Here is a 21616-nt window from a genome sequence, read left to right on the forward strand (position 1 = left end):
ATATTTACCTCTGCCTTTTTTCAGAGGGATTTGTGTGTGTGTGTGTGTGTGTGTGTGTGTGTGTGTGTGTGTGTGTGTGTGTGTGTGTGTGTGTCTTATTTGTTTTGTTTTTTTAACCTTACGTCTTCTTTCACATTTCTGCCTTTCTGCTTTCTGCTTTCAGCCGCATCTGATGTGGCCTTTATTCTTCCTCCATCAGAAGTTTTTGTTGTTATTTGTTTTTTTTTTTGTGTTTTTTTTCAGGCTTTATTGGAAAACTCAGAACAAGAGGTGTGTGTGACACATATTTAAATATAAAGACCAAAAGACAAAGAGAAATTAAACATTTCCACAGCTTTTCTGTTCACACTCTACAAAATAAAAGAGATGTAGTTTTCTATGTTCATTAAGCAGAGCAGAAAAAGGGGTTTACTGTAAGAGTAATTACACTTATGGATATGAAATTTGGCTGTAATTACGATTTACGATCAGGTATAATTAGTCTTTATCTTTTCCTTCTGTGGTCAAAGAAGGAGCTCTGATGACTCAAAGAAATTGTGACAGTCTCAGTAGAACAGTTAAAAAAAACTTTAAAAAAGCTTTATCAATGCTTCTAACAAATCCTGGTAGACAATGGCCAGAAGGATAAAATCTGTGAATCAGATTATTTAGGCTTATGTTATATTTATTTATTTATGTTAATGCCATATTCCTTTATCATTTATGTTTTTACTTCTAGTCTCTTAATGCAAACCTTATACTCTCGCGAGATCGTAACTGAACATCTGAACGAGATCTGTGACGTTTCCCTGTGCTAGTCGTGATTGGTTCTCTGGTGCCAGTTTAAAAAGTAGCCCGCGGAGCAGCCACGGCTAACGGTAGCTGTTTTTCGATGTTTTCTGCTTTAAATACCGAGTCTGGTGAATAAAATACATCCAGAGTGAGTTAAAGTTTGATAAAATGTCCTTTGAAGGTGTACAGCTGTGAATTGTTGTCTCTCTCAAGACGCTAAAACAAAACAAGCCGATGCGTATAGGGTTAGCTAGTTGTGGCTAATGCTAACAACAAAGTTAACAATAGTTTGAAATGATCTTCGGCTCTCATTTACTGTACTTTACCAAATATTTACTTATTATTTTATTTGAATTATGTTGTGTCTGACTGCGCAGTACTGAATTTACTGAGCCCATTTACATCTAGCTATCTGAAACATGTTTTGTTCTCGTATAGGTAGTAGTCACGCCGAACTCCATTAAAAAAATCCTCACATTTGCAAACTCTTGCTTGTCCGCTCCCTTGCATACATAAAAAACGGTGACTAAAGACATTTTTAAAATCATCACAGTTCAATTGGAAAATCGCCATAGATGTGTTCTCCATTAAAGCACAGCTGTTGAAAGATATCAGCCCTCAGAATGCTTTTGTTCTTTTCATAATTCACTACGGCTGAAAACGATCTATGTTAAAGAGCGGATCTTTAATGGACTGCTTGGTCAAGTAGGACTGTGGTTTTTAAAACATTTAATGACACTGACTGGCCTGGTGAGGATCAGGGTACTGTTGAAGGGTAGCAGACGGATGATGTGAAAATTTGAGGACCTTGGATGTGCATAGTCTGATGTTTGACATGGTGTGTGTTAGCAGAGATGATGGAGTCTTGTTTAGCCGGAAAGCCGGAGAGAGTTGGACCGGTTGAGGTGGACGACATAAGGAGAGATCTGCTGGGTGAATTTGCTGCTCTACCAGCACAGGTAGGTTTACCTCTCTGGGGAGGATGCTATTGATTTTGCTGGAGGCTGTGACTGATGTTATTCTTCTGTCAGCAGGACAGTGTTCAGTCGCAGTCAGAGAACCTGCAGGTCTACCTGAGGGTTCGACCGTTCACTTCAGTTGAGAGCGACAATGGAGAGTCACAGGTAACACTCACATTCACTCTGCAGGACTCGCAATGATTTAAAATTAACGGCTCTTCATTAGGGCTGCAACTAGTGATCAACTGATGAATCTTTTGATTTATAAAATGTCAGAAAATAGTGAAAAAGAGGCCATTATTGATTCCCACAGCCCAGGATGATCCAACCAACAGTCCTAAAACCAAAGATATTCGGTTTAAGGTCATCTATAACAAATGCAAGCATCAAATCCTCCCATTTCAGAAGCTTCAACCAGCAAATATTTGGTATTTTTGCTTGAAAAACTACAAAAATGATTGTTTATTTGATTATCAATATAAATAATAATATAAATAAAATAGTTGCAGTCATTTCGGCTATACTTGTACATACTGTCGGCTGGTTTTTAAGCGTTGATATTTAAATTTGACCTAAAATAATAATTTTAATAAATTAATACATACTATTTATACAGCCATGGACATTTTTTGCTTCTATTAAATATAAGTAACATTCAAGACAACAACAAATGTGTTCACTTCAATTTGAATTAGTATGTGATGAAAATAAGTAACTGGGAACTGTTACGATAATCGAATAATCGTTTAAGAAGTTGTTTAAATTGTTTAAGAAAAAATGCCAAAGTTGCCGGTTCCAGATTCTCAAAGAATTTAATCTTTTTCTGTGTTTCATATCACAGTCGACTGATAATCTTCTTTCTTTCTTATGATCTCGGGCTGTGGGAAATTAAGATATTTATTTTTCTCTATTTTTCTGACATTTCATTATCGTTAATCTAGAGAATAATTAGCAGATTATTCGATAATGACAATACTGGTTGGTTGCAGCCCTGATAATATTGCTATGAATGAACACTTCATTCTCAATAACAACTTTTTGCTAACAACAGTATATTTGTTCCCTATAAATGACTAATATGGGTTTCTAAAAATAATAATAATAATGTGATTTGATGGTTTTGGTGGCAATGACAGCAGTGACGTTGATGTTAACCCATGTACTTGAATGCTTTTGTCCTGATTGTTGTTTTTATTTGTTGGATTGGGGGGGACTGAGCAAAAGTTCCCCTTGGGGACATTAAAGCTTTACTCTACTATTACTCTAATCTACAGTGACCAACTAGCTCTTTGTAGGCAAATATCCATTTTCTGAATGAGAACTCCACCGATCCTTAAAAGCTTCTTCATATTTTGAGTGTCTGTATAGTGATCAAGTCCACTAGGTTTCAGTTGCTTATTAAATTTAAAAACTGTGGGTGCAAAACCAAAATAAATCTGGTGTGTTTTCCTCTGTAGGAGTGTGTGACCATCGAGGGAGCTGACACTGTGGTCCTGAAAGCTCCCAGGAGCTGTCAATCAAACCGACAGAGTGAGAAGTCCCTCCCACAGACAGCACAGAGGTTCACCTTTACACAGGTAACTCTCACATCCCGTGTCTGTACTGTCGTTTACATGTGTGCCCTTACTGTTCCACTGTGGTTCGTGCAGTACAGAAGACCTGTTCCACGTGTTTCCAGAGATACAGCCAGCTGAAGGAGCTGTTTGATGTTTTCTCTTTGAATAATTTTCATGTTACTGTTGTGGCTTTTTCAAACTGATTTTAATGTTGTATTCATTTTTTGAGGTGTTTGGTCCAGAGGCCAATCAGAGGAAGGTGTTTGAGGGTTCAGTTCGTGGTTTGGTCCAAGATGTTCTCGAAGGAGGAAACTGTCTGGTGTTCACATATGGAGTCACCAACGCTGGAAAAACATTCACATTCCTCGGTCAGAAACACGTCTGTTTCAAAACTGCTGTGATTAATTGATTAATTGATTAGAAATCAACAAAAAATTAATTTGCAACCATTTCGATAATTGTTTAATCATTTTGAGTATTTTTTGAGAAAAAGTGCCACGGTGGACTGTTGGTTGAACAAAAAAAGACACATATAATAACAATAATAAGTAAAGATAAGATACCGGTTAATAGTGAAAGTGGCCCCAGAATTTCTCGAGTCCAAGGTGACATTAAATTCACCTTTAAGAAAATAATAAAATAAATTTTGCCTTGTTCACCCCACTTGAGTTTGCTGACCTTTTCTAAATGTCTGTCTCTCTCAGGTCCGGATCATGACTCAGGTCTGCTGCCCAGGTCTCTGTCAGTCATCTTTAACAGTATTGAAGGTCGTCTGTACAGTCGGAGCGACCTGAAGCCTCAGCGCTGCAGAGACTTCAGCAGACTGACTCCAGACCAGCAGGCAGCAGAGAGCAGCAGCAAAAAGAACCTGCTGAGGCTGCTCAAAGAGGTCAGACAGACAGACTGAAAATAAAAATGAAAAAACATCATTATACAGCGTGAGGGTGTAGACTAGTGTGTCTCTGCTTTCTCTCTGCAGAGCGACAAAAGTCTGACGTCTGGAAGATCGATGTTTCTCGAAGGTCGGTGACTCTGATTGGTTTTTATTACAACAAGAAATCCACTGCTACTTAAAGAGATTTAACCCACAGAGTGTGTGTGTGTGTGTGTGTGTGTGTGTGTGTGTGTGTGTGTGTGTGTGTGTGCGCGTGCGTGCTTTCGTGTTCATTCAGGCTCATCTCTGAGCACTGACAGCAGTCTGAACAGTGTCTCAGAAGCCGACAGTTTCTGTCTGGACGTTGACTCAAACATCCGTTTCTCTGTCTGGGTTTCATTCTGTGAGATTTACAATGACAACATCCATGACCTACTGGAACAGGTGACACACACAAAAAAAAAAAAATCACTACTCCTCACTGACCTAAACTGTCGTGATAACAAGACAGTCAGTCGTCCAGCTGTGATTGATCATCTGATTCATCTGTGATGCTCAGGTTTCCAGTGGTCACCACAAGAGGACAGTGTTGCGCCTGTCTCAGGACGTCAAAGGAAACTCCTTTATCAAAGGTAACACTGGGTGTGTGGGTGTGTGTGTGTTGAAGACAGCTTCACTGTGTCTTTGTTAAAGAGAAAACTTCTCCTGACCAACTAATGTTTGATTTTGCTAGTGTAAAATAAAATTAACTTAATCAGTCAGGCTCTAGTTTAGCTGGAGTGTGTCTGCGTTGATTTGTGTATTCTTCTATGTGTTCATGTTTCAGACCTGCGGTGGGTCCAGGTCAACAGCTCTGAGGAGGCCTACAGAGTGATGAAGATCGGGAGGAAGAACCAGAGTTTCTCCTCCACCAGACTGAACCAGCTGTCTAGCAGGAGGTCAGTTGTGTGGTTATTTAAAACTAGATTTACACACTTTTTTCATACTCGGTACTACTTACTGGTTTTGGATTTGACTCGGTATCAAGGTTCAGTAAACTGCTCTACTTATATATAAATCAAACTAGGGCTGCAACTAACAATTATTTTCATTTTCAATTAATTTGCTGCTGATTTTTGATTAATGGAGAAGGTGTTCGGTTATTTGGTAACACATTAGATAAAGATGAAGATATTTAGTTTACTACCACATAGGACTGATGACTGGAAAATCCTCACACTGAAGAAGCTGCATTGAGCAAAAGTTTGGTATTTTTGCTTACAAATGGACATAAATGATATAATGATAAAGCTTAGAAAGCACGTTAAAAGGATGTGTTGTTTCAGGTACAGGTGAGACATTAAATCTGATCCAGTTTGTCCAGTTACAGTAACAGATCAATGAGTTTAAAGGTTTATGAGACAGGATTTTACAGCTGTTTAATCTTTCAAAGCAGCGATCACACTGGCCTCCTAAACAGATCTGCGTGGATTTGATTCTTTTTGTCTCTGCAGCCACAGCATCTTCTCCATCAGGATCCTCAGAGTGGACGACGTCGGAGTTCCCAGAGTCCTCGGCATCAGCGAGTAAAACTGACAGTCATCATTTTATTCACTGTTGATACTCAGCGTGTTGCAACTCCAGCGTGGAGGGTGACGTTTACAGTCCGCAGTGAGACTTTGTGTTGTTGTTGTTGTTGTGCGTTTAGGCTGGCTCTGTGCGATCTGGCCGGCTCGGAGCGCTGTTCTCGGACTCACAACACCGGAGAGAGACTCAAGGAGGCAGGAAACATCAACAGCTCTCTACTCACACTTGGGAAGTGCATCAGCGCCATGAGACTCAACCAACACGCCAAGTATGATTACACTGTGTGTGTGTGTGGGTGTGTGTGAGGCTGTTCGCAGCTTCAGTCAGTGATGTTTGAAAAGAAGAAACCTGAGACAACAGGATAAAAGATAAGAGTGTAATTACAATCCCTCTGCAGGTTCCAGCACCACATTCCCTTCAGGGAGTCCAAACTGACCCACTTTCTGCAGTTCTTCTTCTGTGGTGCCGGCCGGGTCTCCATGGTGGTCAACATCAACCAGAATGCATCCTGCTTCGACGAGACACTCAACGTCCTCAAGTTCTCTGCACTCGCACAGAAGGTCAGCAACACATCACTTTTATCCTGCTGAGCAGGAAGTTGGGGTGTTTTTGTCCTTCGTTCTTCTTAGTTCAAATTTAATCTATTTTAGTAGTATTTCGTTTATTTGCACATTAAGAGAATTGAATTATAAGACATGATGTACAAAACCACATTTTCATTCAGATATACAGACACACACCTACTGTAAATATACTCACATGTACCTCAATTAAAAATGAACACTAACCTGTGTGCAGGAGCAGTAGGAAGCTAAAAGTTCAAGACAAGATAAACAGGATTACAGTAATTCAAAATAATGGAGGAAGGAAAGTCAATTTAAAAAAACAAGGAAAAAGAAATGAGGAAAGAAAACTAAATAGACAATTAGTGCTCATTCAGCCGTCTTAATGGTAAATTCTGTCGGGGAGTTTAAGATGATTATCTTTAGTCATACAACATAAATTTTATTTTTCAACTGTAGAATATCTTTATCAAATCTTTTTAAGAACAATACTTAACCAATCTTTGCCCTTAATATTTGTGTGTGTGTGTGTCTGCACACATAAATATATATATTATCTACAGTATATATTGGTATCAGTGGATACTGGGTCCTGGGGAGGAACATAGAGAAAAAATTCAGAGGCTGTGTGTGACTAACAAAGTTTACCTGTCCAGGTGGTGGTGTTGACCTCGAAGCCAGTGGTCCTGGATGACGACTCCCACAGGTCGGCCATGGAGCTGTCGATGATCATCGATGAGGCCGACCGGCGCAGAAACGTGTCGGGGCGGGGCAGGAAGAGCTCGCTGGTCGCCTGGGAGACGACCCTGGAGGACGTGTTGGAGGATGAAGATGGTGAAGAGTGGGAGGAGGAGGAGGAAGAGGAGGAGAGTGTGATGGAGGGAACCGTGCTGGAGGCGGGAGGTGAGGAAGACGAGGGGCAGGAAGAGGACAGGACCATGGAGGAAGAAGAGAAGGTAACAGTCTGCGTGTTGACAGTCCAACGCCCAGAGAGATTCAGTTTATTGAGAGATATTTGAAAAATGTCTATTATTAATCTATTATTAAAATAGTTTGGAGTTATTTCTCTATTGAACAATAAATGAATTAACAATTAAGTCTTTATTATTATTATTATTATTATTATTATTATTATTATTCCCTGTTTGTTAAAGAAGTGTTAGAGATAATTTGGGGGAATTGTAAATTTCTTTCATTTATTGATTGAAGTCAAATTCAGGATCCTTAACTAGTAATATTTTACAGCGCTACACAGTGAGTGGTTTGTTTAGATTACCTGTTTTTCCAGATATGTGAGACTGGACCACGATAGGTCAATTAATGGGATGCGTTTGTGTGTAGGATATATTTTAGGTAACTGAATGACACAGCCAGATAAAGAGGCTGCAGTCTAATGCATCTGAAGTCATATTAAGTTAAACTCTGCGTTTGTGTGTTTGTGTGTCAGCAGTTGGGCAGAGAGGCAGCGCTGCGTTTGGTTCTGGAGGCTCAGATCAGAGAAGAAGTCAGCGCTGAGTTCATGGAGCTTTTTAACAAGATGGAGAAAGACTACAGGTAAGAGACAACATGATCATGTGACCAAAACGTAGTTTTAGTAAGTTACTGCTTTTTGCTTAATAATTACGTCCATGAAATGTTCAGAACATGTTGTTCACCTTTAGTTTGTTTGTTTGCTTATCTTTAGTTATTTATTTATTTGTTTTCATTTTGACCAACAGACCAGAAACACACTGACATTCAGTTTATAATGAGATAAAAAATAATGATGAAAACTGTCCCAATTAAAACATACATAATTTCTACATGCATGTATACCTGCTCATTACAGCTGATGAGTTGATTGATCGATTAGTCACCTGTCAGAAAATTATATGACAACTATTTTTAAAATTGATTAATCATCAAAAATGCCAAACATTTGCTGATTCCAGCCTCTTAAAAGTGAGAATTTGCCGCTTTATTGATGAGACGAAACAAGACATTTGAAGACGTCACTTTCAGCTATTTATCAGTCATAAGAACACTTTACTCACCATCATAATATCTGAGATCAGTGAACACGGTGAAAAAAGAAGAAATACAACAGTCAGATGATCAGACAGACTGGAAACAAATAGTTCATCCAGATTATCATAAACACTTTTCATCAGAAGGTCAAACACCTGACGTGTTGGTAAAAATCCCTCATTGAACAGAACTACAGTCAGTACTGTGGCTCTGTAAACTGTAATGGATGTTTCCATTAGACAGTTAAGTGTGTGTGTGTGTGTGTGTGTGTGTGTGTGTGTGTGTGTGTGTGTGTGTGTGTGTGTGTGTGTGTGTGTGTGTGTGTGTGTGTGTGTGTGTGTGTGTGTGTGTGTGTGTGTGTGTGTGTGTGTGTGTGTGTGTGTGTGTGTGTGTGTGTGGGTTCCAGCGATCGTCTGGAGAAGGAGAGGGAGATCCTGGAGGAGCGAGCTGAGAAAAGAGTAGAGATCCTGAAGAACCTCGTCAGCAAGACGGTGGACCTGTCTGCCGTCAACACCGACAGCAGCAAGGTATTTAAAAACACTCGTCTGTGTTTCGTTCAGACTCCAGTCACTCCATGTCGGTGTCCATGTCCTCAACGCTTAGCTGTGTCAGCCCAGCTGGCTTTAGTTCAAGGATCATTGGTGATATTCTACAGTTTGTTTTTCATGGAGCCAATCCGAGCTGACATTAGGTGAGAGGCGGGGTACACCTGGACAGGTCGCCTGTCAGTCGCAGGGCCGATACACAAACATTCACGGTCACATTCGCAGCCACAGGGAGTTTAGAGTCTCCATACCTGACCTGCATGTGTTTGGACTGTGGGGGGAAAACCCACAGAGAGAGAGAGCAGCTGTCAAACCCAGAACCTTGTTGCTGTGAGGTCCCGGCGCTAACCGCTGCACCGTGGTGCCGCCTACAAACTGAATTATACTAAACAAACACGACATGGAACCAACTGCGACTTACTAACAACTCTGCTGATGGGTGGTTGTCAGGAGGAGCAGGTGGCTCTGATGGAGGGAATCATCAGCTCAGTGACTGAAGATCTGGAGAAGATCAGAGAGGATGCACAGAGTGTTCACCGCTGTCTGACTGAACACACACACTCTGCAGGTAAACACGCACACAGTCTTATTTTCTGATTATTGCGGTTGATGTAACTTTGACCTTTGACCCCTGTTTTGCTTTGTATCTGCAGAGCTGGAAGCACTGCGATTGGAGAAGCAGCAGTCACATGACCAACTGCAGGAAGCCAAGGAGGTACTGTGGACTCAGTGTCTTCTTCTGTGGTGTCTGCTGTGTCGTCTTTTTTCTTCTTCTACTTGTTTTGGTGCGTTTGTTGTGACATCACGTCTACACGGGGGGCCTCTCCGCTGCTTGTGTTCAGTTGTCTGACAGAACAGGTGTTTCAATGCTGCTTGGATCTGACAGTGACGAGAAATGAATGAACAAGGTCACAGGTGATAGTAAAGAAAATGACCGTGCATATGCATTTTATCTGTATTAACTGTATATAGCCAGTATAGGTAAATGAATGAAATGAATCTCCCCTAAAATGTTTGGGAAAAAGTTACTGTTACTATTAATACAGCAGCAGTGTTGTACAGTGAACGCAGCATGTGGCACTGAAAGAGGGTTGACGTGCTGCATTCACTGTACAGCTGGTGCAACTCTTGCTTCGCAGCTCTGTTTACATATTAGACCTTGAAGTAGCAGGTACTTTTGTCTCTTATGAGCTTGAGGCTTGAAGCTGTGTTTAGCGTTTAGCTTGTCTTACGTACTCCGCTCCGATTGGACAGTTATTTTCTTGGCGTGATCTCCCATGACGCTGTGTTGTGTTGTTTTTCAGAGTCTGGAGCAGCAGCGACAGAAGTTATCAGAGCTGATGGAGATCTGCCAGCAGAAAGACGACGTCATCAACAAACTCCAGGCCGCCATGGACAACACTGTGGAGAACGCCACCAGAGACGTAAACACGCATTTCCTACGGATTAGAGCTGAAACCATTAGTCTGTTGATCAATTTGTCGATTGACAGAAAAATATTCAGCCACTATTTTGATAGCTGATTAATAGTTTCAGTTCATTCTTCAAAAATACCAGATATTCCCCAATTTCAACGTTTTATTTTGAAGGTCTGCTGTCTTCCTTTGACATGTCTGATAGAAAATCAATAATCTTTTGGGTATTTGGACTCTTAATTGGACAAAACAAGACATTTGGAGACATAAACTTTTCTAAAAGGTTTTCTTCACTTTTTTTCTGACATTTTATAGAGCAAATGGTTAAACAAAAAAATAATGAATAAATCGATAATGGATATAATTGTTAGTTGCAGTCCTACTATGGATTATTTTCCAGATCCTCCTTCAGTTTTTCGAGTGATTTCCTTCATTCAGGCAGACGTCAGTTTCGGCTCATGCCTATAAAATAAAAAATCACCCTGCAGAGAGAGAATCCATCAGTCAGTGTTTGATAAGGGTTGATGCTCCTTGTGTCTCTCAGCGAGCTCTGGTGGAGTCAATCAGGTCGGAGCTGCTGGAACTTCAACAGACCTGCCGCTGTCTCAGGAGGACAGGAGGAGAGGAGGGGGAGACGGAGGAGAACAGGAAACGCCAGCGTAACGATCTGGATGATGAGGAGAGAGGAGGACCGGCCAAGAAGAGAGGTGGGAGGAGAGGAGGTGGAGGAGGAGGAGATTGAAGAATGGAGGTTTGTACTCCAAAGTCTTTACTCCATTTTTTCTTCCTTCTCCTCAGTGGTTCTGGAGGAGGAGATCTGGAGGCTCCAAGAGGAAAATGACAAGAAGGAGGAGACCATCTTCCAGCTGAGAGAGAGAGAGGAGAGGAGAAAGGGGCTGGAGGAAGACCTGAGGAGACGACAAGAGGAGGTGGAAAAGGAGAGGACGAGGCTGGAGGAGGAGCTGAGGAGGAGGGACGACGAGCTGAGGAGACGACAGGAGGAGGCGGTGAAGGAGAGGACGAGGCGGGAGGAGGAGCTGAGGAGACGGGAGGAGGAGGTGCAGGAGTTGAAGAGGGAGCAGGTTTTGCTGGAGCAGAAGGTGCAGAAGCTGACAGGTAGGAGCTGAACCGTCACACAGATTTTAAATCTTTAAACTAGTTATATGGAAATACTCTATGGGGACAGAAGTATGTGGACATCCAGTAGACCATGTTACATTGGAAGAAGTAGTGCGCAGACCGGGGTGGCCGAATACTTTTGGCCATATAATGTATTCGTCACATAGAGAAATACAAAATATTAAGAACGAGTAAAAGAACTTCAGCCCTATAATTTTGTCAGTTTCCCCACCTCACCCCCTCCTTCTTCCATCTCTCCCCCTCGCCCCCCCTCTCATCCCCCGTTCTCCCCCTCCTTCTCCTGCAGATCTGGACGAGTGTCCAAACTGTGTCTCAGTGTTTTCTTCTCTGGAGTCTGAGCAGAGGGAAACATCCCGACTGTTGAAGGAGAACAAAGCTCTGGTGAACGGCATCTTCCAGCTGCAGACAGAGGTACGGCTCTTCATCTTTTGGACCTTTTTCACTACAGGTGACTTGCATGGCTGTGTAAAGAAAGCTAGATACACCGCCACCGTCAGTCATGTTAGCAGTTTGACCCAGTGGTCACTCGCAGTATTGCAACGAAAAAAATCCCCTGCAAGCCGAAAAAGCTTTTTCCCCATATACCTCCATTTTAAACACAACATCTGTAAAACTGACAGGACACCGCAAACAACATCTGCTTTTATTTAAAAAGTTTAACATGGAGCTCTTGTATCTCTAAAACTTTCACAGAGCCTAGAAAAGTTCATGTAAAGTGCCTGACTTCATCCCAGTGTAAAGACTAAACACTGATGAAGCAAACCCTTAACGCTTACCCTTCGGTGAGCAGTTTTAATCCAAGTGACCGGACCACGTCTTTGAATCCAGTGTCCAGTTCTTGTAATACATCCACGCCCCCCTCACTAATTCAAAAGGACACTGTCAAAAAAAACCTTTTCTTTAACTGTTTATCAGATTAATGGAAAGTGCTTTGTCACCACAGTTTACCTGTTACACAACTTTCCAGGTAACGGGACTCCAGAAGCAGCTCAAAGAGAAGACTGACAGGTCTGACAGCCTATCAGAGCAGCTCAACACCACAGAGACCCGCCTCCAGGACCTGCAGCGCCAATCAGAGGAGAAGACGAGGACCATCAGCAGTCTGACAGAAGAGGTGGAGAATCTGAGAGATGAAGTCAAGGTTCGTTCTGTCTCTGACTTCTTATCTGGGCTTGTGGTGGATTGATCAGTTGTTTATATTACTAATCAGGTTGATTGATCATTTATTGGTTGGTTCGTAAGCGAATGTAACGTTGCTGCTGAGTTGGTTTTAATATCGGAAAAACATCAGTAGAGTGGGAGTGTTTTGATGACATGAACCTTCATAGAAAAAGAACAGATTTGCTGAATGACACAACAAAGATCACAGAATCGACAACAATGAGGAGAAGTAATTGATCAATAATCACATCATATTTTCATGGTAACCAAACAAAAAAAAACTAGAGAAGAGAAGAGCAGAAGCAGTGAAACACTAAGCTGAGATTGGTTTTTTAATCACCAACTGGACAGTTTTACCCAACAGAGTCTGCGTCCAGTTGAAGTAGATGTTGTGGTCCAGGAGAACCTGGTCCCTCATTGTTTGAGTCAGCTTGACACCTCGTGACTTTTCTGAATCTGATGACAGTTGTAAACCTGAGCCAATGATGAAACTGACATTTAAAACTCTGCCACAAAAAATGACGCATTACTCCTGTTTGGGGTCTCATCTGTAAAACCTGATTAAATACGACAGATTATGCTTCTGCTCTGCATCTGAGATTCAGGTTGATAAAACCTCCCGTGCAGCGCTTCGCGTCCCAAATCCCAGATGAGTCTGGATCTCTGTCTTTGAGTTTCCTTGCAGTTTGTTTACAAGAGATCTAACAGTGAGTTATCAGTAACATCACTTTGTAGGAGAACCTACTGTACATTTATCCGTCTGTGAATTACTCCTAGCCAACTAAATTACATAAGCGATAAATGAAAATATATTCTATAAATTACCAGTTATATGCATTTGTTCATGCACATCACATTTAACATATAAATCACTGGATATTTACTTAGTGGTTCAATGAGCTATGATCATTTCTGTATTTTGTCAACTTTCAAATGTGAATAAATATAGATCAATAGATATTAGTGGGATCACACATAGCAGTGGGATCCCAAACAATGAGGATGTAAAGCCAGTTGCAACAAACCACAAGGGTTAAAGCTGGATATTGATCAGCTGGATTCAGAACAGGACGGCTGTTTCTAATTTTGTCTGCTTTTCCAAAACGTCCTGATGCTGAATACAGAACCTGAACATATACTTCTGAACACGTCAGTTGAAAAACGTTACCAGCAGCAGCAGTAGTGATGGTCAGATCACTGATCGATCGATTTATTGATTGTTTCAGGAGGAGGAAGGGCAGAGCGGCAGCAGTGTTTTCCACGCTGCCATGGAGGAGCTGAAGAAGGAAAGTCAGTCAACGCTACAAAGATCAGCTCAGAAATCACAACAGATCCAAGATCTGCAGAGAGAAAAGAGGCGGCTGGAGGAAAGTCTGACGCACAGGTAGACAGCAGGAGTCGGAGCAATTGTCCATAGTGTTATCAATCAGGATTTATTGATGAATATACAAGAAAAACCAACAGGTGACAAGAAAATTGCTGATTCAGTATTAATACACATTACCTCTATCAAACTCCTCTCGCTGTCTCCTCTGTCCTTGTCTCCTTCTCTCCTCTCCTTGTCTCCTTCTCTCCTCCGTCCTGGTCTCCTTCTTTCCTCTCCTCTCTTATCTGTCCTTGTCTCCTGTTATTTTGCAGTGAGAACAGGTGTGTTGAGCTCACAGAGGAGTTAGCCAATCACAAAGCAGAATTCTCCCGCCTGAGGGCGGAGCTCGAGTCAGAGGGTGCAGCTCTGCGAGGGAGACTGGAGGAGATGGCGAGATCAGAGGAGGAGAGGAAGAGAGACTGGGATAGAGAGAAACAAGGTGAGGAAGAGAAGAATTAATAACACTCTTCACACTCAGAACAGAAAAGGATTTCATTGAAACGTTAGATGCAGCATTTTAACACCAACTGGAAACCATCACAGGACCTGTATTTAATGCAGATGTCATCTCTTTCTTACCGTAAATCCTAACAAACATTAAGAAAGGATATTTGACTAGTTTACAACTGTCTGTGTAAATAATTAAATTACTAGTTAACTAATTTAATAATACTAATATTAATAATGAGGTTAAATAACTAAATCTTGCATTCCCTGCAAGATATCTATGTATACAAAACCAGCTCCTGTAATTTACCATTAGGCCAGTTAAATATCATCATGATGAAATGGTGCTGGCAAGTATTTTCTTACCCACCTCCACCTGTAATATCAATCCTTTCCATATGGGGCTTAACATGTTGCTTAAACCTTAACTGATTTTTTGTTGTTGTCCATTTGTCTTCAGAAGAAACAAGTTGTGAACACATCACTGACATATCATCAGCTTTTAAGAGGCTTTTTACAGTTGTTTCTCTAAAAACATCTGCCTGCTGCAGCTGAAAACGACGCTTTTAGAGTGAACCAGAGCAGTAAACAGATAAACAACGAGCCTATACTCACTGTAAAGCTGTGTAAAGCCGAGATGAGCTGCAGATTCAGCTGATAATTCTCTTTAGGTTGATCAACGGGAGCTGGTGGAGACCAAATACAGAGCTAAAAGAGAGGGAGTACTGGTCTTAGATTCATCAGGTGGACTCAGACACCAGATCCAGATGAAGGATCATGTTGCTCTGTAACTAATGGTTGTGGGGAAAAAATCAACTGGTTAATAATGTTAGACACAAAGTACTTTATAAGAAGATGGTGTGTCAGATGTTGAGTTTACTGACTGCTCTGCTGAAAAGACCTAAACAGTGACCTAAACAAATCCGTTAATGCAACTTAAATGCTACTTACAGTGACATTTTTTATGTTTGAAGTTTTAGTCTGGAGTCCTGGTGTTTTTGCACTTGTCACAGCCCACACTGGCTTTTTAGCTTCAGTTTGTTGCCTCAGTGAGTGAGTTTCCATCCACCTATTTTAATTGCCAAAAATTGGAAGTGTGAATCAGTGAAAAACGTTTTTGTTCTTGTGTTCAGTGTAAAAGTAGCTGTGTGGATAAAAAGCAAAGTGAAACAGACCGAGTGAATAAACTCTGACGTACATGAAGCGTGAAGAGAGGAAGCCACCAGGTCTGTGTGGAGCCACGACGAGACTGGAACCTTCCTCACATTAACACATGGAACCCGCAGAAACGTCAGGTTTCCATCATGTTCTCCACGTGGTTTTCCTTCACCAGAGCTTTGACTATAGCTCTTTTAGTGACCTCATCTCGCCGTGCCATCTTCTTCTATGGTGGTTTAATGGCAGCGACTGGAGAGTCGGCTCCACCGGCCGTTGATCAGCTCATATTCACACAGCAGCAGTGGAGGGAAACAAGATCTCACTCATGTTTTATAGATTTTCTGGGAATTTGGTTCACATTTGTGCTACATGTGGATGGAAACTTGACTTGTATTGACTGAACTGTTTTTGATGGATGCTCTGTGAAGTAATCTTTGTGTCTTCGTGTGTCAGAGCTGCATCGAGTCCTGACGGAGAAGGAGAAACTTTTGGAAGAAACTCACAGACAGAGGGAGACTCTGACCCAAGGTAACATCACCATCTGAGTCTGAAACAATAGGACACATTTCATTGATGATCTGATCAGTGGACGGAATCAATCTGGACTCTGATGAGGGTGTTTGTCTCATGTCTGTTTCCTCTGTCAGAGCTGGAGCATCTGAAAGAGGAGCTGCAGAGGAGGAAGGAGGAGGAGGAGAAGGAGAACAGATCGGTGGTGGAGGAGGAGAGGAAGGTTTCGGTAGTGGAGGAGCTGAAGAGGGAGATCCAGAGACACCAGGAGAGGAGGGGGAGACAACAGAAGGAGGAGGAAGGGGAGAGGAGCAAAGAGTTTGAGGCAGTGAAGAGAGAGATGGAGAAACTACAGAGACTGAAGGAGGAGAGAGAGAAGAGCACACAGGTTAGAGCGTCTTAAATTTCATTCACAAAGGAAGTGTTAGATCCTGTGTGTTGGCTGCTGATGCAGCAACGTAAGTTGTAAAATGTTTCTGTATGTTGTTGCTGCTCTAAAGCAACAGTGATAGTTGTGACAGTGACTGAGCTGCAGGAGGCTTCAGTCAAACACCGTCACTACTGCTGCTGCTACAGGGGGAAGATCATCAGCTCACAGTGGACAAGTCAAGATTTGAGAGGAAACTTAATGAAATTCATCATTTTAAACGCTCAATCCTCCCATCCATTTTCTGCCACTTGCTCAGGACCAGGTTGTGTCATTTTCCATAACTACATCATTAAGAGTTATTGTTACATCCTGCCAGGAAGTGCTGAAAATGGGATGATGTTGTTGTGGCTGTTTGTCTACAGTCCACAACTTCCAAATCTGACTGAAAATCAAACGACCACGATGCACCGTGGGGATGTAATGTCAGCGGACAAACCTGAGGTGTCTACGGTGCTGAAAGCTGGTACAAAATGAACCCAAACAGAACAAATAAACAACTAGAAAAACAAAGCAAACGGAAGAAGTAACGAACAAATGAAAATACTGAATAAATCTGGTCGTCAAACAAACAAACTAATAAATAGCTCCTACAATGAAAGTAAATGCTTCTAGAGCACATCGTACCTACTGGTTACCTATGATATCTGTCATTTTTGAGCAGGTATTAAATTGTATTGTATGTTATTAAAAATGTCTTAAAGAGTTTGAAATTTAACTCTGTGAACCTGCCAAAACCATGATTATTCGATAGTACCAGGAGAGAGATGGGGAATGAAATGCAACACAAGTCTCCATCTGGGATCAAACCCAGGACTCTGCAGGTGACGGTCAGCACCATAAACCACCACACCACTCTCCTGTTTTAGGTCTCGTTGCTATGTTTGATACCTGCATTTCTTCAGACAGGCGGCCATTTGTAGCTTCCAGCTGTTAATACACCTGAAAATACGACAGCTACCCTTAAGTACAAACCCATCACTGTCGGTCAGTGTGTTATTTGTGCGGAAAGGCTAAAAAAAGCAAAGGCCCCAACATCTTGGAGATAAAACATGGAAGACTGATTAGATGAGACACCCAGACCAGACCAGACCAGACCAGACCAGACCAGACCAGGGGTTAATGCTGCGGGTGCTGGGATCAGAACAGTTCATTAACATTAATTTCTGATTTGGAGCAGGATGTTTTCTACTCTTCAGCACCGAGGTCGACCAGAGAGCTGTGCAGTTGGAAAATGAACAGTTGACTTTCAGGTTAACTAATTGATTTATCGACTAATGGTCAATAATCTGAAATTGACCTTAGACCTCTGCACTGTTGGTCGTTTGTAATTTAGGTGATCTCAGTGCTGAGGTTTATTGACCCCCATTGTGTGTGTGTGTGTCCTTCCTTCTTAGCAGGATGTTCATGTCTCTCCTCTGAGGTCCAACATGGCTGACAGGAAGAAAACCCCCAAACCTACTGGAAGGAAGAGGAAGAGCTGTGAGGTGGAGGTGTGTGTGTGTGTGTGTGTGTGTGTGTGTGTGTGTGTGTGTGTGTGTGTGTGTGTGTGTGTGTGTGTGAGAGAGAGAGAAAGAAGAGTTATCAGAGGAACATTTCACTGGCAGTCGGCTGCTTCTTTCGACTTTTACAGTCAGTTTAGTTGTTTCTCCAGAGGACAGGGGCTGGTGGCACTTTAAGACCATCATCAGGAGCAGAAACAGGTGACGGGGAACCCAGGTGTTCCAGCCGACTGCTCAGGTAGATCAGTTACGCTGCTCACGTCAGGTAAACTGTTTGTTAGATTTAACAGCAACACCACAAATGAACAAACAGTGCTCACGACATTGTGCAGCTTGAGTTCTTTAGAGGCTTTTAACCCTGCTGACAGGAAAACCTTCTGTGAGCAGTGGTGCCGTTTGTCCCAGCGTTTACTTTGACCGGTTATTTCAGAGTTAGCGGATTTTAATCCAGAGGTGATTGTCTTCCGCAAAGCTGGATTTTGGCAGCGATCCCCTGATTGGATTCAATTTCAGTTTTTCGACGATTCATTTACATCAGATAAACACAGTGTTGCACGATTTGCAGATTAGGTGAACACTCAAAAGGACCCAGTTGTGCCATGAATGAACATTTGACATCAGGCAGGTAAATGAAACATCTAACTGACACTGTAAAACTTCCTGCGAGGTCGGAGCCACGCTGGAGGCAGCTCATGTGGAAGTAAATCGGAAAGCTTGAGAAACCTGCCACCACGCCTCTGTCCTCCTTTACTCTTATATGTGTTGAATATTTGCAGAGCTCCTGGTTTAGTGGTTTCACTTTGTTTCAGGACCTGGTGTTCAGTGAGAATAAGAGAAACAAAGTGAGAGGAAACACTCGAACCAACAAACAGGTGAGAAAGTAAAGGTACGTGAAGATAAACAGAGACTCGCTGTAAGCAGAGTGATTAAATATCTGAATCTCTCTCCAGTGTTCTTCTGTGGTGAAGGAGAAGAGAGACGGGACTCTTCAGAAGATTGGAGAGTTGATCCACAGTTCACCCTCCATCCTGGGCAGCAAAGGTCAGTGAGACTGTGCTTTTCTGGAAACCGTTGTACACACGAAGCTGCCAGCTGACTTAGTTTTTTGTCCGTCTGAATCGACGCCTCCATCGCTGCTGTGCCGGAGAGAACCCGAACCTCTCCGGGGACAGTGCGGCAGAGGCGTTTGTGTCGATCGCAGTGGACAGATGAAGGTCGTCTGCGTGGATGTGAAGTTGTTCAGTCCATCAACACTCGTCTGACATTAATTAGAAAGAACCAGCAGTGACGTAGCTTCAGTGCGAGCTCCGCGGTCTGGATGAGAGTTAGCGTCGGCTTCAGACTCCAACCATCACACTCATCGTCTCCGTCTCCGACGCCAGAAGAGACGAATCATTTGACACAAATCTGCAGCGGGGGGAGGCTCATCACTGGCCCCGCGTAGGTGGCCCCCGGTCGGCCCCGCGTAGGTGGCCCCCCCGCGTAGGTGGCCCCCGCGTAGGTGGCCCCCGGTCGGCCCCGCGTAGGTGGCCCCCGGTCAGTCGGCCCCTTGTCAGCACGCAGCTCAGGTTGAGATGCGAGGGTTTAATGGAGATTTATGAAAGTAAAAGACATTTGATGGAGCAGAGGATTGTGGATTTTACTGTCTGTTTTTCCAAAGTTTCAGTTTGTTGTTTGTTTTTTAAAACTGGGCTAAAATTCAGTGAAAGGTTTTGTAGATTTTAATCTTTATTTTAATGACAATATTTTCAACATGTAACAGGTTCTACAGAAGTTAAGTCCTTTATAAACATCACAGTTGTACACAGGGATGGAGGCTCGTTTACTTCCACCCACAACCCTGACTCGTCTGTAGTTGAAGTCCATTTACCGTTGTGGTGGTGAATTGTACTAACACCACCGAACAGCAGAGGGCGCTGCTCCCCTGAGTCTGAACGCAAACATGTCGGACGGCCGCGGGTCTGTGTTGCGGGTCTTTGAACCTCGGTCTGTCAGCTTTGTTTTATTTCTTTAATATGGAGTATAAACGTAAATACCGTATAATCACTAATTATAACCGACCGACTGAGTTCAGACCCATCATAACGTGATCCTGTCGGTAAGGTTTTAGTGAACTGTCCTGTCCCCTCTCCGCAGCTAAAACCATCATCGGTCTGGTCAGCGGACACTCGGTGGAGAAGGAGACGGTAACCACGGCAACCAAAACCCGACGAGGACGGAGGAAGCTTTATAAGACGGACGCCTCCTCTCCGCTGCTCGACTCCCCGCACACGGTGAGGCAGCCGCGTCCGACGCCATTTTGCATGTTTCTCTGCAGTGAACCCGGGTCTGCTTCACGATGAACAGCAGCCGTCGCCGTCCCAGCTTTTTGAATCTGTATGTGTGAACAGAGAAATGCCAACAGGTCGCTTTGTGCTGCTCCCACCTGTTTGTCCCTCTCCTCACACCTGACCACCCCACAGGCAAATGAAAATATGTCCCAGGGTGTTTCTGTGTTCGTGGGGACCAGTGACGGTGTGTGAGATGCAGTGTGAGCAGCATGTCGGAGACAACAGGGGAAAGTAGACCCGCAGCGTAACGACGCGCTTCCTTGAGTCGCATTTACGCAGATGCAGCTCCAGTAAACCGTGAGCTGTGTGGACATCAGGTCCCTCAGACGGATTCAACGCCGTCACTCGGGACCGTTTGTCTGATGTGAACTTTCTGTTTGTCCAGACGTCCGGCGGAGTGGCAGAGGAGAAGGAGAGCGACCACCTCATCATTAAGAGACAGCTGCGCTCGAAAACCTGCAGGAAGTGACCTCGTCGTCCGTGACAACACTACGCTGTGGGAGACGTCTCTTAGACCCTCGGGAGGATAAAATCCCAAACTTTTCTCCTCAGTGAGTCCGAAGAAGTTTGTTTTTAAATAACTGTACAGTTTATGTTCTGTCTGATAATGGTTTTAGTTTTTGAGTTTGTGATTTCAGGACCCTTTTCTCGCCGGGGTCAATAAAGCGCTGAGGGAACACTGAATATTTTTCACTTTATAAAAAAAAAATAAACGATTCCCTGCCTCCTCCTTTGCTTCAGTTTACTGCTACGGTGGCTGAGAAGGTCCAAACACGCTGAAACACCGGAAACGTTCCGCGCATACACAAAACAGGAATCCGAAAAAGAAAGGAACCATACAATTAAACGCACGTTATTTATATAGACACAGGTTTTTTAATCGTCACACCTGTTGAGTAAAAGCAGATTATTTGTGGATGATACGAAAATACAATTGGGAGTAATTTATCAATAACTGTCAGCCCATATTTAAATCAACTGCAGCTCTGCTGCACACAATGCAATGCAAACAAGGAATTAGTAGAGCTGCACAGTCTGAGCTACAGTTTATATTCAGAAGCAATGAGGCCTCTCCCGGTGTGTGTGTGTGTGTGTGTGTGTGTGTATTTTACTTATTTTCAGCTGCACATGACATTTGTCGATGGATGATATGAAAAGTCTAGAATAACACCAGAATGATACCTTAAGTAGAACAAACAGGAAACATACGTGGCTTCGACAGAATATTCCTTTAATTGATCGACATTAACAATAAAAACGATAATCTTCCTGTTTTTCTGAGATGACAAAGGTCCCGAAGACTTATAAGACAATTTATT

General features: G+C 42.7%; 1 protein-coding gene across 1 annotated transcript; it reads left to right on the plus strand.

The window, feature by feature from the left end:
* Positions 1 to 810: 810 nt before the first annotated feature.
* Positions 811 to 20998, plus strand: LOC120794887 (kinesin-like protein KIF20A). The gene is made up of 33 exons (XM_040136290.1): positions 811 to 919; positions 1624 to 1730; positions 1806 to 1895; positions 3188 to 3307; positions 3516 to 3654; positions 3991 to 4175; positions 4266 to 4308; positions 4459 to 4604; positions 4720 to 4792; positions 4987 to 5098; positions 5654 to 5725; positions 5848 to 5994; positions 6124 to 6286; positions 6946 to 7245; positions 7740 to 7843; positions 8703 to 8823; positions 9292 to 9409; positions 9495 to 9556; positions 10146 to 10265; positions 10801 to 10963; positions 11055 to 11185; positions 11294 to 11372; positions 11683 to 11807; positions 12364 to 12537; positions 13784 to 13941; positions 14196 to 14362; positions 15982 to 16056; positions 16176 to 16426; positions 17863 to 17958; positions 18777 to 18839; positions 18918 to 19008; positions 20104 to 20240; positions 20683 to 20998. Exons 2-33 carry the CDS (start codon positions 1626 to 1628, stop codon positions 20764 to 20766), a joined length of 4014 nt encoding a protein of 1337 aa, XP_039992224.1. The 5' UTR covers positions 811 to 919; positions 1624 to 1625; the 3' UTR covers positions 20767 to 20998.
* Positions 20999 to 21616: the final 618 nt, after the last annotated feature.

This window comes from Xiphias gladius, chromosome 9 (genome assembly GCF_016859285.1).
Source record: "Xiphias gladius isolate SHS-SW01 ecotype Sanya breed wild chromosome 9, ASM1685928v1, whole genome shotgun sequence".
Lineage (NCBI taxonomy): Eukaryota > Metazoa > Chordata > Actinopteri > Istiophoriformes > Xiphiidae > Xiphias > Xiphias gladius.

What these genes read in the sequence shown, in the direction of transcription:
- LOC120794887 (XM_040136290.1), top strand. Translation starts at nt 1,626, where the DNA reads ATGATGGAGTCTTGTTTAGCCGGAAAGCCGGAGAGAGTTGGACCGGTT. An exon ending in AAGATGGAGAAAGACTACAG is followed by an intron (nt 7,844 to 8,702) that starts GTAAGAGACAAC and finishes TGTGGGTTCCAG; the next exon opens with CGATCGTCTGGAGAAGGAGA. An exon ending in TGAGGAGACGACAAGAGGAG is followed by an intron (nt 11,186 to 11,293) that starts GTGGAAAAGGAG and finishes CGGGAGGAGGAG; the next exon opens with CTGAGGAGACGGGAGGAGGA.